This window comes from Emys orbicularis, chromosome 1 (genome assembly GCF_028017835.1).
Source record: "Emys orbicularis isolate rEmyOrb1 chromosome 1, rEmyOrb1.hap1, whole genome shotgun sequence".
Taxonomy (NCBI): domain Eukaryota; kingdom Metazoa; phylum Chordata; order Testudines; family Emydidae; genus Emys; species Emys orbicularis.
In genome coordinates this window covers 338,443,563-338,460,098 of record NC_088683.1, presented here as the reverse complement: position 1 = coordinate 338,460,098, position 16,536 = coordinate 338,443,563, and the positions used below count along the sequence as shown (strand labels likewise).

General features: G+C 38.8%; 1 protein-coding gene across 1 annotated transcript in view; it reads left to right on the top strand.

The window, feature by feature from the left end:
- CNTN5 (contactin 5) overlaps positions 1–16,536 on the top strand; it is a 407,321-nt gene that overhangs the window by 364,212 nt on the left and 26,573 nt on the right. The window contains exons 17-19 of the mRNA XM_065397605.1: positions 3,759–3,829; positions 5,180–5,414; positions 15,552–15,661. Of these exons, the coding sequence (XP_065253677.1) occupies positions 3,759–3,829; positions 5,180–5,414; positions 15,552–15,661 (416 nt within the window). The remainder of the gene's footprint in view (positions 1–3,758; positions 3,830–5,179; positions 5,415–15,551; positions 15,662–16,536) is intronic.

The window sequence follows — 16,536 nt, the reverse complement described above, 5'->3', positions numbered from 1 at the left end:
AGTTATTCATGAATCCTTGGACAACTTGCCTCTCATTTATACTTCATTAGGTTTTGTGCGTCTCCTTTTTCCAGTCATATAGATGTAGCCCTTTCTTCCCTCATATTTTAAGAGCACTGTCAGATGCTTCATAGAGCTGTTGGAGACTAAATTTCCTGCGTTGACTTTTCAAGAACATTAGAATTTGTTTTTCCTTTTTAGGCTACTGTGAGAGGCAAAGGCTTTTTTGGGTTTGCGTGTTTTTATCAGGTTTAATTTTATTTTAAACAAATCACCACTTTTCCAGCCAGGCCTACAGTTAGTTTTAGCCAAATCATCATGGGACAAATCTCACTGTTTTTATTCTTGCCAAATTCACAGTGGTCATTGGGAGTTTTGCCTATGTAAGGACTGCAGTGTTTTGTCCCGCATAACTTGAGGCGTGGACATCAACACCTTTTGGAAGATGATCATAACTTACTCTAACACACATATTCCAACCCACCCCACATCCCCAGCACTTTCAGAACTGTGTAAAAAGTAATGTTACCATACGCACTGTCTCCAACAGAGAGAAATTATGCACCTTCAGAAAAAGAGTCAGTTTTCCAAGTGGTATGTTTGGATGGGATCTTTCTATGCATGTCCCAAAAAATGTTCAGCCAAAGGGAAGTGATATTCATATTCTAGTAGGTTGCACTCTTTCCTCTTAGTATTAAACCGGTGACTCAATAGAACAGTAGTACAGTTAAGGGGCACAACACTACTAATGGAGGTGCCATTTATTCATAACACATAACACCATGTTGCTGACCTCTAATGGACACTAAAATGTAGAGGTTTTAACTCCAGGGTCCTGCCCTTATTCCTCTGTCATTTACAGGAAGAAATTGATTTTTGCTGGCTAGGTTAGTACACCACCACATCAATATTTAATGCAAAAGTATCTCTGTGTGTATCACTGCTTATCATTAATATCTTGAAGACCAGGAAGATACTAATTATATGGCAATAAACGTAGTTTACGAGTGAATAAATACCATTATAAAACTATATACTGTGATATAAAAGTGATGTTGCTGTGCAAAACTGCTAATATACAGCCTTGGTGCCTGGAAAAAATGTTTTCTTTTAATAGTTTTCTTCCTTTAACGGTTATTCATTTCAGAGTGTTCCCCTGTGACTGTATATATTGTGGTTTGGTGCATTGCAGAAGAAATTTATTCCTTTGACACATTTACTCTTTTAATAGTTATTCATTTGAGAGAGTTTCACTGTATGACTGTATACTTTACAGTTTGGTGCAAAGGAGATTCATTCTTTTGACAGGTTTATTCTTTTAACATTTATTCATTTAAGTAGGGCTTCAGTCTGTAAGACTATTATCAAGAATCCTCTAGGAAGAAGACATTGGTCCTCCTTTCTGGTTGAACTACAAATAAGGCCCTCAAGTTGGATATTTCAAAAGAGCAGTGTTCTGAATCGGTAGCATGGCATCAAAGTCAACAAGGCATACACTTTTCATACTAACCAAAGAAACCTTATCAATGTAATTCTTAGGAAGATTTGAAATTGGATCCTAAGTTTGCTTAACACCACACTCTGTTATAGAGATGATTTGATGGTTAATTAACATCAATTAACTTCCAGTTGACTATAAAAATCATGTTTATTGAGGTCTTACCACTACAAATCATGCATCATATTACCGAACACTGTGATATTTAAGTTTCACAGCAAAATTTTCCTCTCCGTTCCACATTGTACATTTATATTTATTGCATAAACTCACTCGTTTTTTCAATGGAACTTTCATTGATAAAAGTGTATGTTCCACGTGGGAGACATTACTGGATACATAATAAAGTTAGAGTAAGGATCAGAGAGGAGAATTTTGCTCTTTTCACTCGTGGTTGTCAAATGACCCTATGCCCATAGACACCAAGGAAGTAACATATCATAAATATTAAAAATACAGTGTCTGAGTGCCAACTGCTAGAAATGAAGGAGACCATGAGTACTCTCATGAGGATACTAGGAAGGTTTTCAGATGTTTGCCAAAGAGATGAGCAAAACAATCCAAGTCAATTAAAGAAAACAGTAAGCAGCTGCAATTTATCTCCTTAATGCTCTCCTTCTCCGCTCCTCTTTTGCAATATGGCTTCAAGGCATCACTTGATCATCTGATCACATGTAGGTCAAGTGCTTCTGGCAGAGAATAACTGGATAGAGCCTCACTAAGCATGGTCAAGTGGGGAACTGAAGGGGGAAAAGCTACATAGTGTGTTTCCTAGGGGAACATACCTCAGCAGGAAAGAAGCAATTCGTACTTGGAAATTGCTCAGGTCATTCAGGTGAGAGCTGCAGACACCACAGCAAAACTTGTATTTTAAAAATATATGTGTTTGTAAATAAACATACAAATGTCCTGGTTGTCATCTCATTTAGATCAATGTAAATCAGAAATAACTCCTATGTAGTCAGTGGAGTTACATCAATGAGAAATGAAGTCAGAATTGAGCCTTTCCCCCCCTCCCCCCCCATCTTCTTTTTTCAATGGAAACCTTCTAAAGGCTCCAAAAGCCCATACAAATCAATTTTGAAGTCTGTGTGAGCTTCCACCATCTAAACTCTACCATACTATTATTGAACTTAAGCCCTGAATGATCAACACAGGAAATAGAGGGAAATGTGTGCATTTATTTAAATATGTTTTTCCCTTTGTAGTTCAAAGACACAGTGCTACCCAATAAATAAGCTAAACTGCATACAATAAGGTCTTAACGGTTAATGCCTCGCAATACCTTTCTGCAGTTGATGTATGTACTAGTGTGTGAGGAAGAAAAGAGAAGATTTCTATCCCAGAATGCTTTTAATCAAATAAAGAATGTAGCCATAAACCACACACAGTACATAAATTCATGCCACATAAGTCATTTTAGGAGCTTCAGTAGATGTGGAAAAGGAGAGAAAAGAAATTCTATGAATCCAAGGAAAGCTAGTACTTTCCAAAAATAAAGCATACAGTAACCCAGCCCATATTGATGATAGCTGTAATATTTTTCTATGTAGTTTTGACATCCTCTCAGATATGCCATTGTGTCGGTTCTATAAATGCATACATATCTGTAAAGCAAATCAAGAAAACTTAATGGCCTACATTTTCAAAACAGACTAGAGATTTGGGGTGCTTCTGTTGTTGAGTGTCCAACCTGAGATGATAACGAGTGCTCGACACTTTACGAAAATCAGGCCCCATTAAGGTGTCTCAGGTTGGACTCCCAGAAATTGAAACACCTCAAATCACTGGTCACTTATGAAAATTTATGCAAATATCATTATTCTTATGTGCAACCTTTTCCCTGAACACTAAAATACATCAGAGTTCCTGGCGTTTGCTTTTCTAGTTGCCTCTTTAAAAAACACATACAAACACGTACAAATATTAATAGGATAATTCCAGCAAAATAATCTTAAAAATCAACAGCATATTAAAATGTGGGATAACGGGGAGAACAGTTATTGTTTTTTAAAGTAACTTTGTTTCCTACAATATTTCTTCTCTTCTCAGAAGTTTGTATTCAGTTTGAACTGACTAAATTTTTTGCAGGATTTCCTAAAATGCAATCAGAAAACGCAAGCAAGTTCTCTTTACTGCAGTGTTGTCTTTTGTTATTTTTGACCTGATTTGACAGTTTACTGTCTTCTGGAGTAGGTATTACTACGGGGAAAACTTCAATAACTTGGACATTCTGTTTTTTTCACTTTTTTGTTCATAGTTCCAAAGACAGCGCCAGCTAATGTAAGTGGCAGAAGTGGAAGACGGCATGAATTAGTAATAGCATGGGAGGTAAGGGACTCTTTGATTAAAGGCCCTGTTTCATATTGACTTATTTGAGGGCAAAGTAAGGAGTACTGTACTGAGGTTCCCTACAGCAAATCTTATCAAGATATGAACACAAAATATGAGTTCTTAAATGTGTGCTAAGGTCTCAAAGAGATTCACATTTCCATGTGATGAGAGCAGAGGACCTCTTGGAGAATCTACCACTCAGATCAGCCGCCCCAAAGTAAAGTTTATTCGTTTTTGCTTTCCTTCTCACTCAGTCTGCTAAAGTTGATCTTGCTTCAATAGATGTGCTGTGAATTCTGCTCAAGATGCAGTGCAAACTCAGCATGTGAGAAAGAGACGACTTTTACATTAACTCCTCTCTCTGGTAGGAAAGTAGGCGAGAACACTGAAAAGCCTGCAGAGGGCCAGAGTCTTAATTGATGTAAATTGGCCTAGTTTCATTCACTTCAGTGGATCTATGCTGATTTATACTACCTGAGGATCTGTTCAATGGGTTATCTTCCCAGCCACCATCACACAGCATTCAGTTTGGCATTTTGTGTTGATTTGCCCTAAACTGAAACCATTATTTCCATAACAAATAGTGCAAACCAGAATGAAGCCACTTTCACCAGCCTGAGAGAATACATTCTCCAAATTAGGCAGAAGATTTCAGTGCTTTCCCCTGTTTTTATTTAACCTTGTGTTTCCGCCATGTCCTATAAGTATCTTTCTCCTATTACTGTTTGCAACACATCACACTATGCATCACAACCTCTTACATTAGGTAAAGTCATTAGCCAAATTAGTAATAACATCCAGGTATTTCATATGTTTTAATTATACACAGCAGAGTGAGTGCACTTAAAATTTTCTTTTGCTTTAAAAGATTTGTACCATTTCCAGTTATATTCCCTACCCCTCCATAGGGAATTCCACGAGACATGGTAGCCATTCTTAATAGGTAACATACAAAAATTGTGTAACTAAAAATCAGAGAGTTGGATTTGTTGCTAAGGACTGATCCTGGCACTTAGAATCATGCCTTTCTCTGTGAGCAGTCTCATCCGATTCAGGGCAGATTAATCGGTGTGAGTAAGGGTGGCAGAATTAGCCATTTATTAGATACACTGGAGTAGAACCTCAGCTGGTGTAATTTGTCATTGGGCCACTGATGTCAGTCGGCCCCACCAAAACCTATAGAAAAGACTGTCCTTACCAAGTAAGCTGTACTGAGCACAGTTCTGTTACTGCTGCTTTACATGATCACCTCTGTTAAGAAGCCAGTTTATATTTGCCCACTGTGATTGCTTCCAGTGTAATAAAGTTTAAAATATTTGCTGGTTAATTGAACTTTCCTTTTTTTAGCCAGTATCAGAAGAGTTTCAGAATGGGGAAGGATTTGGATACATTGTAGCTTTCAGACCGAATGGAACACGAGGGTGGAAAGAAAAAATGGTGACATCCTCAGATGCTTCAAAGTTCATCTATAGGGATGAAAGTGTGCCGCCTCTGACTCCCTTTGAGGTGAAAGTTGGTGTATATAATAACAAAGGAGATGGACCCTTCAGTCCCATTGTGGTCATCTGTTCAGCTGAGGGAGGTTAGTCTGAGAGATTGTAAAGCTTGTCTGCATGTCATACACTATATATACGCAATAAGAATTAATAGTAGTGTTTTTCATCCATAGATCTCAAAGCACTTTACAAAGGAGATAAGTATCATTATTCCCATTTTGCAGGCAGGGAAACTGTGGTACATGTTGGTGACATGGCTTGCTCAAGGTCACCCAGCGGGCCAGCGGAAGGTCTCTCCTGAGTCCCAGTTCAGTGCTCTGTTCACTAGGCTACGCTGCCTCATATATAACAGTCAGACCATAGGTTTATCATATTAAACAGAGGCAGCCAGCTGATGAAAAAAATAGATTTAATAAAAAGGCTGACTTTGCTCCACTATTGTTTTGGGGTTCCATGTAATTCAGTATTCACAATTTATGTCAAACAGATGTTTACAACATCTGATGGTTTCATAAATTCTCGGCATTAATGATTCTTTCTTGGGAAACTGGGACTGAAAAGTGCACAGCACGTGTTTTTGGTTGTTCTTTATATTTTGCTACTTGTCATTTTCCTGTTTAAGAAGTTTGTTACTAAAACAGGGTTCAGAAACTATATTTAGTGGCCAGACACTCACTGTGAATAACAATGAATACTTTATGAACAACCCAGTGCCTGAAAATTGTTCTGTAGATTATTCAGCAAATATTTATGGATAAAGACTATGGGCTCAACTAGCTGTAAATTGGTGTAGCTTAATTGGTTTCCATGGAGTTCTGCTGATTTACACAAGCAGAAGATCTGGCTCTATATTTATAGAAATCAGTTTGTGAAAATTCACATATAGAAGAAAAGGCAGGCAATTATTATTCACAACAAATGATTTGACCCACTCTAATATTAAAGGCTGGATTCAGAAACCCTCCTCATGTTGAGTAGTACTTTACTCTGCAAGTAGTCCCATTGCTTTCAGTTGAACCACTTGATGTTAAGTAGAAAACTTGGAATTTTATTTTCATATTAGCTCACAACAAATGGGTAACATTTTTTTCTGCTAGATTACCCATTACTACCCTTCCTTCTCAGTTAGATGTATTTTTCTGATACCTTTATCCCACAGTCTAAGAAGACTGAAATTTTGATTCCTTTAAAGCAAGTGTCAGTAATCTACATGTGTTTAATTGTTTGGATCAACATTATAAAATATTCACATCACTATAAAAATGAGAACATCTTAAAATCCAAATACAATCAAAATGATATCTGACTTCCCAGTACTACTGAGACATTTTTGTCAATCTGCATTTGACTTTATTGTTACTTAACAGACAGTGAAGTAATATCATTTATTCAGATGCTTTTATTATTTTTAACAACTCAACTCACTGATAAGAGAATCAATTTTAAAAAAAGAAATTCAGAGCCTTCTATGAGGCAAGAGGGAGATATTTTTTCATTGCAAAATATTAATTTATAAATGCCACTTGTTATTTCCCAGTTTTGAATGACAAGTATTGAAAATTCAGTTTTAATAAATAGTGTTACATTTAAAGTCTGTTTTTTTGTTATTTAGAGAAAACTGAAAATGGAATCCTTGGTAATATAAAAAAGTCAGTATTTCTAAAGTTTACTTTAAAATATGAAAAGATATTGCAAAAGATAAATCTAGAATTATTAATTTATTATTCATTTTCATTTGTTTTATCCAAAGTAGAGTAATCACTTATGGGAACCCTGTTTTCTTTAACACAATTCAATCATCCAAACATATTTACCCATTATAACTTGCTTATTCAATCTGTGTCTGTGTGTGTCAGAACCTTACAAGTATCCTAAGGTGATGTACTCAAAATTAAAAGGAACAAAGAAACAGGATTTTTGTTTGGAAGCAGGTATTGAACAGAGACCAACAATACAATATATATCAATCTTGGGGCCTGATCTGCCAAGCCTTATTCTAACTAAAGTGCCTTCAGAAAGTGTACTTGTTATTTGTAACCAGTGCTATCCACTCCTGTATAAAGGGCCAGCAAAAAGCCTAATGGTAAGATTATCAACAGTGACTTAGCAGTCAAATCCTATTAGGCTCTTAAATGACTAAGGAACAGACATACAAAGGTATTCAGGTGCCTAAAGATTCATATGGGTTTGTAGTGGGATTTTCAAAAGTGACTAAGTAGATTGGGCACCTAACTCTCATTGACTTTCATAGAACCGTGGGACTGGAAGGGACCTCAAGAGGTCATCTAGTCCAGTCCCCTGCACTCATCTAAGCCATCCCTGACAGGTGTTTGTCTAACCTGATTTTAAAAATCTCCAGTGATGGAGATTCCACAACCTCCCCGGGCAATTTATTTTAGTGCTTAACCACCCTGACAGGAAGTTCTTCCTAATGTCCAACCTAAACCGCCCTTGCTGCAATTTAAGCCCATAGCTTCTTGACCTATCCTCAGAAGTTAAGGAAAATATATTTTCTCCCTCCTCCTTGTAATAAACTTTTATGTACTTGAAAATTGTTACCATGTCCCCTCTCAATCTTCTCTTCTTCAGACTGGACAAACACAGTTTTTTCAATCTTCCCTCATAAGTCATGTCTTCTCTGGACTTTTTCCAATTTGTCCACAGCTTTCCTGAACTGTGGCACCCAGAACTGGACACAATACTCCAATTGAGACCTAATCAGCGCAGAGTAGAGTGGAAGAATTATTTCTCATGACTTGCTTATACTCTCCTGCGAATACATCCCAGAATTATGTTTACTTTTTTTTGCAACAGTGTTACACTGTTCACTCATATTTAGCTTGTGATCCACTGATCCCTTTCTGCAGTACTCCTTCCTAGGCAGTCATTTCCCATTTTGTACGGATTGTTCCTTCCTAAGTGGAGCATTTTGCATTTGTCCTTATTGAATTTCATCCTATTTTCTTCAGACCATTTCTCCAGTTTGTTCAGATCATTTTGAAGTTTAATCCTATTCTCCAAAGCACTTACAATACCTCCCAGCTTGGTATCGACCACAAACTTTATAAGTGTATTCTCTATGCCGTTATCTAAATCACTAATGAAGATATTGAACAGAACTGGACCCAGAACTGATCCCTGTGGTATCCCACTCGATATGCCCTTCCATCTTGACTATGAATCACTGATAACTACTCTCTGGGAACAATTTTCCAACCAATTATTCACCCGCCTCATAGTAGCTCCATCTAGGTTGTATTTCCCTCGTTTGTTTATGAGAAGGTCATGCAAGACTGTATCAAAAGCTTTACTAAAGTCAAGATATACCATATATACAACTTCCCCCCCATCCACAAGGCTTGTTACCCTGTGAAAGAAAGTTATTAGATTGGTTTGACATGATTTGTTCTTGACAAATCCATGTTGACAGTTACTTATCACCTTATCTTCTTGTAGGTGTTTGCAAATTGATTGCCTAATTATTTGCTCCATTATCTTTCCAGGTACTGAAGTGAAGCTGACTGGTCTGTAATTCCCCAGGTTGTCCTTATTTCCCTTTTTATAGATGGGAACTATATTTGCCCTTTTCCAGGCCTCTGGAATCTCTTGCCTTGCATGACTTTTCAAACATACTCGCTAATGGCTCAGACACCTCTTCAATCAGCTTCTTGAGTGTTCTAGGATGTATTTCATCAGGCCCTGGTGACCTGAAGACATGTAACTTGTCTAAATTATTTTTAACTTGTTCTTTCCTTATTTTAGTCTCTGATCCTACCTCGGTTTCACTGGCATTCACTTTGTTAGGTGTCCGATCGCTACTACCTTTTCTGGTGAAAACTGAAACAAAAAAGTCATTTAACACTTCTGCCATTTCCACATTTTCTGTTATTGTTTCCCCTCCCCGCATTAAGTAACCTGACCTTGGTCTTCCTGTTGCTTCTAATGGATTTATAGGATGTTTTCTTGTTACCCTTTAGCTAGCTAGTTTAATCTTGTTTTGTGCCTTGACCTTTCTAATTTTGTCCCTCCATGCTTTTATTTTTTGTTTATATTCATCCTTTGTAATTTGACCTAGTTTCCACTTTTTGGAGGACTCTTTTTTTGAGTTTCAGATCATTGAAGATCTCCTGGTTCAATGAGGTGGTCTTTTGCCATACTTCCTATCTTTTCTACGCAGTGGGAGAGTTTGCTCTTGTGTCCTTAATAATGTCTCTTTGAAAAACTGCCAATTCTCTTGAACTGTTTTTTCTATTAGATTTGTTTCCCATGGAATCTAACCTACCAACTCTCTGAGTTTGCTAAAGTCTGCCTTCTTGAAATTTATTATCTGTATTGTGCTGTTTTCCCTCCTACCATTCCTGAGAATCATGAACTCTACCATTTCATGATCACTTTCACCTAAGCTGCCTTCCACTTTCAAATTCTCAACCAGTTTCTCCCTATTTGTCAAATCAAATCTAGAACAACCTCTCCCCTTTCAATTAAAATTAATGGTAGTTAGGCACCTATCTCACTTAGCCGCTTTTGAAAATCCCACTAGGCACCTATCTGCATCCTAGGCACCTAAGTAATACCTTTGTAAATCTGGCCCTAAGCAATTCAGCCACTTTTGAAAATTACTCAGGCACTTTTGGAATCTTTGCCCATGTGTACCAATTAAGTCGCACTCAAGCCCTCAAGCATATGTTATTTTAATTCCGGGGGGGAGGGGGGGGGAGAGAGGAAGGGTGTAGAACTTTTTTATAATTTCACACACAGTAGTATAACGAATGTTCCTTTAAACTTCCAAAGAAATGAGGAATCCAGCTCTTCCCATGCCATGACCTCCACTGGGCAGTTATTAGAAATGCTGATTTTTTTACCATATTTTTATAGAGCAGCTAGCACTGTGGAGCATCAGTCCCTGAGTGGGGCTTCTAGTCATTAGTGTAATGCAAATAACATAGAATGAAAACTGACTGTACAAAGAAGTTTTCCGTATAACTTTGTTCTGACTCATTCAGCCTGGTGGAGAACCTAAATCTATAGTTATTTTTCAGGGAAGAAGTGGGCAGATGGCACATTTCATAGCTCTCAGAGTTTTACTACTGGATCTGTTTACGGACTGAAAATAAAGCATTTAAAGTAGACAGCAAAATATATTATGTGAGATGCATTTGAGACAACAAAGGCTGAAAGATTTTCTGGTTAGCTCAAACTCTCCTCGTTTTTCATTCTCGGCCTTCATTAAAATAAGAAAATAAGCCAAAGCCTTTTTCTTCTAATTTAGGAGAAAGAATATGCAATTATGTACATACTTTTAAGTATGGCCACTATGGCTCACATTAAAACCTTACATTCATGAGGTGCAGTTCTGAGGATCAGTTCATAGCTAAAGCTGAGCTCCCTGAGATTTATGTGAACCTGAAAATTAATAAATTGGCATCTTAGTGGTAAAATATAATGGATAATTTCCTACCTTTGCCAGCTGATCTATCTGGATTAGAGCCTGTAAAAGTTCAACTACAGGTGTCTTCACAGAATTTTTAAATAAGGAAATGATAATCCTTATACTGAGGAGTTTACTAAGCACTCCTTTGATTAATGTGACTAGCCCCATTGGGAAGCCATATGTGTAATCACTATTATAGACACATCCCCCATATTATTTGGAGAACTCCAGCTGTTATGTCACTTATTACAAATGTATCATTTATATTAATGAATATGATAATGCTGCTCTAAACTTTTAATCTATCAGAACTTGATTTTTATCAATCAGCCTGTCCATTTTGTACTCTGTACCAGTGCAAGAGAAACATTTGCGAGTTAATTAATTTCTTCAGAAGCAAAAGGTAGCTTCTTTTGCAGCATAAAATTCAGTAAGTTATCAGCACACTGGTATTCTGTTTTGGAGTTAGAAGAAGGAAATAACAGGGTTATAATTGCAGGGAGCATACTTTTTTCAGAACTATTCTTTGGACACTCAACTAGTCTTCTGGGAGTGCAAAACATTTTTATGCAGTGGCAGAACCAAAGCTTAAAGATGAACTGGAAAAATAATCACTGTTTCAGATGCCAGATTAGTACCAGGATATGTGTATAGACTCAAATAGTATTGGGTAGACTGCAAAGGGCCTATTTGATCACTGACACAAAAGAAATCAGATCATGCCTCCCAGTCCTATTCATGGACGGGGACCCTCCAGGCATATATCTCCCACCATCCTCCGAAAGTGGGGATGAGCCATCTCTGCGGCACCACTTGCCTCCCTCCATTCTGGATCCTCTAGAGGGTCTGCGCTGGAAAAGGAAGTGGAGATTGAATAGACTTGAAGGAAGACTAGGTTGGCTGGGGGGTCGGATCCAAGGGAATGCAAATCGTTCCTCCTTTGGCCCTGTGGAAATCAATTAAGAACAAAAAGAAATGTAGTATATCCTTGCCCTATATTTTCTTTTCTGCAGAAAAATGACATCTTCCTTAGGATTCCAGAGGGACCCATATCTAAGGAACGGCCCTGGTAGCACAACTCCAGTGGAGTTTCATTGCATGGGAGATATGGGCAGAGAGAGGGAGAGGACTTTTACACAGATGATGCTGGCCTTCCATAGATGTCCTGGGGATCAATACATATCTCTGGATATGTGAGGTTTGGGGATGTCCCCAGTGGTCTTTTCTGCAAGGTGACCAAATACTACACCTCTTTCTCCCTGACAGGATGATGAGGGAGATATCTTTTCCAGGGAATCCTCATGGAGATTTTCTCCCTCTGAGATCTCTGTCACAGAAGGGGATGATCTTGCCAAGGAAATTCACTGTTGGATGAAGTCTCTTGCCCAAATATGTGGAAAGGATGTGGGGTAATGAGGAAGGGCTCCTGGCTAAAGAGCTCAGATTTTACATCAGGAACCTCTGTAAAAACTCCTCCCTGGCAGTAATATGGAAAGGGAACAGAGATTAGTAGTGGAATTGGCTAAGCAAGGAGACTTGGTTGAGGCTGTGTTCCACAATGGGTTTAAAAGATTGGTCTTGCCTGAGTTGGTCCTGCACTTATTTTTGTTTTAGAACCTGTTTCCATAGAATTAGCTAACACTGAAATCTTTGTGGGGAAACACTCTCTGTGGAATGGTGGGACTTGGCTGGCCAGTTTACAGTTGCAAATAAACACCTATTAATGCTATGGAACCTGAGAATCAGCGCCTGACAAATTAGAAAAATTCAGGATTTCCTCGTTGAAACCTAATGCAATGCAGTGAATGCAATTCCCTAGTCTGGGTTAGGTGTTAATGTCGTCAACTGTTGCAGGATACTAATGTTACTCTAAACTCTGGTCTTGCAAATGAAAAGCAATGTCTTTGGGATATTGCACAGGGCTTTTCAAGGTCTTACAATTTTTTGTTAAATTTAATCAGGGAGTGTTAAAGGGCTTGTTAAGGATGCTGGCCTTTTTTTCATCAGTGTGACCCCAGGAAGATATTAGTAAATGTAACATAATAAGAAGATATTAATAAAAGAATATGATCATAACATCGACAGCAATTATGGAAAAACCTAATGAACCTGCCAAACTTATCATCAATGCTAGACATACAATATAAATCATGACATTGTACTGAGCCATGGATTATTTTATATTATAGCAAATTATATGGTCCTCATCCCATTTGAATCAATAAAAATTGCCATTTCACCTCCATAAACTTTCAGACAGTCATAATGTACCTTATTTCTAAAAATATTGTTTCTGTCCTTTTACTGAACATCTACATTCTTGGAGTCTAATATCAGTGAAATTGCAGTGAATAATTGCCTGAGATATAAGAAATGCATTTACCTCATACATATATATTTTTCTACTTCATATACTGAAAACAATTATATATGTATATTAAGCCTTTTGTTTCTATTGTAAGCAATGCATAAACCTTCTCTAGTGAATGATATGAAAGAGAAATGTTTTGTCCATTTTTAGAAAGTGTAAAAGCTGCCACCCAACATTTTGTATACATCACAAATTATTTATCGCACTGTAGTCTTCCCTGACAACAAGACAATTGCTTCAATAATATAAAAACTAGAAAATGGCTTTTGTATCACAAATCTTAGTAGTACATAAAATAGAAAACAGAGTGCACCTATTGAACAAATAATATCATGCAGAATATATTTCTTTATAGCAAACATTTTGAGTCCAGAAGATCATATCACTTATGCCTTGTAAACGTTATAATTTCTTTTTATTTACTACTTTGAAAGAGCAATCTATATTTTATACTTAGCAATAATGCACCATTATTAATGTGCACAGTTTCTAATAAAGTCAGAAGTTCTCACTTTCTTTAGACACTGCTTTTAAAAAACAAACAAGCAAACAAAACAAAACCAAAAACTGAGCAAAAGGAAAGGAAAAATCCCAAAAAGAAAAGTCAGGGAGAAGATATAGGTCAGCAGTGCCAGAGCACATAATGTAATACAAAATTGGGGGAGGGGATGGAACAGCTACTATATAAAGATTTATATTAAACTCCTTACTATGGCCATTTGATCAACTACCAAAATGTATAATTTTAACACAGGCTGTGCCAAAAAGAAATTATTTTTCTGTAATCATGTTAAGCCCTAAAACGCATCTTTTAAAAAGATCTTTTATGTGCTTCTTTATAATGTAAAAGCCAGGGCCTCCAAATGATCAGACTGACACATTACAAAATGTAATGAGATGTTAGGCCAAGAAACAAATTACAGGCCTTGATATTCCAGATGAATCTGAATCCAGCTTTTTTCTCAACAAACAGACCCTGGAGGGTGGTGAATAGCTACTGTGTGCTTGTGCTCTAATGTAAAGCATTCTCACTTAGTTCTGTATTCTCATCTAAACATGTTGCAGTAAGCTTTTATTAATTTCACAGGGAATGAAAATTGCCCCAGGTACTAAAGCTCTAAGCTCTAGTAAAGTTCCAACCTAAGTGATACATAGGGGTTTTGGTAAACCCTCTGCAATCACAATGCACTCTGTAAACCAAGGTGACCATACACATCTATGGCATATATCAGGGATGGCGAAATGTGCTGACCCTCCGAGATGCATAGGACAATCTTCAAAAGTTCGAGAGCTGAGGCATGGCTGCCGGGGCTCAGCGCTTCAGCCCTGCGGCGGGGTGATGGGGCTAGGGGCTACTGCCCTGCAGGGTCAAGGGGTCTCAGGGCCTCAGCCTCACAAGGCACGCCTTCCGGGGCTCGGAGCTTCAGCCCTGCTCCTGGAAGGTGCCTCCCATGGGGCTGAAGCCCCAAGACCCCTCTCCCTGCTGGGCAGAAGCCCCTAGCCTCACCACCCTGCCTCAGGGCAGAAGCCCTGAGCTCCCCCAAACAGTCTGGTAGGTCGAGAATGTGGGAGTGTGGGGGATCTGAGAGCCACACTTTAACTGTAAAACTTACAAGCCGCAGTTTGGCCATCCCTGGCATATATTGTCTCTGTAGCTCTCCCTACGGCTTTCAATGTGTATTTTCCTATTTTTTTCCCGATCTTACTTTTCTTATTGCTGACCAACCCAGGTGGTTTTTAAAGGTTTTCCCTAACCCCAAAGTTATGCAATGTCAAATCTGTTAACAGCAAAGCTAGCTAGAATCAGAAATCAAAAACGTTGCTTTCCTTCTCTATAAGAGGGTGTGTATCCCATGCTTAAAAATGTATTTACATATGCCAGCAACCTGAAGTACTAACATGCTCCTAAAAAGTGCATTTGCTTTACATTTCACTACATCTCTGGGTTTGACTGCATGTTTTTCAGCCGCTGGTTTAACTCAAGAGCAAGGTCATCTGAGCACCCCATGTAGCTTTCATTTTCCACTGATGAAATGGCAGAGTAAAGGACAGAGAAAGAATGCTCTATTTACTTCTGCCATCCTGCAGATCTGTTGGCGAAGGCTTAGAGGGGAAAATAACGTTAAAGATAAGAATTAAAGGTTGCTGAAGAGAAATCAGCCATGGAAAAGGGGTTCTTCATTGTGTACCTTGCTGGATCCATCTGTAATAAGATATTGATGGAACATGACACAAATAAAGAAATATAATAGAGATAATCTTTTTATTTTGTTCAGTTTCTCATTCGCACAACAGCCACAATACTTTATTCTGGGTAATAAGGTACAATAGAGGAAGTATATGACACTTTCAGTTGTAGTGCTTTTGATAGATACAAGTTGTTACAGTAGAGGTTTATTATTTCATTTTTTCTTAATACAGAACCCAGTGCGGCTCCTACTGATGTCAAGGCTACAGGTTTGTCTGTATCAGAGATTCTGGTTGCGTGGAAACATATTAAAGAAAGTCTAGGAAGACCACAGGGATTTGAGGTATGAATACAGAATAACATAATAAAAAGCATTGTTATTGTTGCTAACATTGCATTTTGCTAAAGTGTGGAATGGTGAAACTTCAGTAGACATTATGCTCATAATATATGACTATCTGTAGGAGAACAAGGGCTACAGAAAACACAGCTGAGGTACTGGCATAGCCTTTATTGCTTGTTCATGCTTTTAAATAGTCCATTTCTAGCTGTTATAGGGTCTCTAAGGGTACATCGACACTGGGGGGGAAAAAACTCTCTTTAGCAGTGAGTTTAAGAGCCCAGGTCAACTGACTTGGGCTCATGGGGCTCAAGCTGTTAGGCTAAAAACAGCAGTGCAAGTACGGCGGTACAGTCCGGTACACCGTACCAGCAAGATATTTATAGCCTGTATGGCATACTGGAAAGACACAGGAGGAGCCGGTGGCCCCACACCGGCAGCTCCTCTGGTGCAGCTGTACCGCCCCCAGCCCCTCCCCCTTCCCTTCCACGGAGCTGCATCTCCTCCGTCTGTACAGCTGCAGCCCTGCCAGAGGACAGGACTGGGGGGCGGGGCTGGGGGCGGTACAGCCCTGCCCCCCCAGGCCTGTCCTGAGTGGGGCAGCTGCTGTAGTACACAGACAGAGGACAGAGGAAGGGTAGGGGGCGGGGCTGTGGGTTCTCCATGGAAGGGCAGGGGGCGGGGCTGAACCACAGGGCTCTCCCAGGAACTGCAGCGGGGAAAGGAGCAGACCACTGGCAGCTCTTCCAGTGGCTGTACCGCTCCCAGCTTTGTTTTCCGGGGACAGATGGAAAAGACGCAGCTGCATGAAAGGGCAGGGGGTGGGACTGGGAACGGTAGAGCTGGGCCGGAGGAGTTGCCGGCTTGGGGCTTCCCAG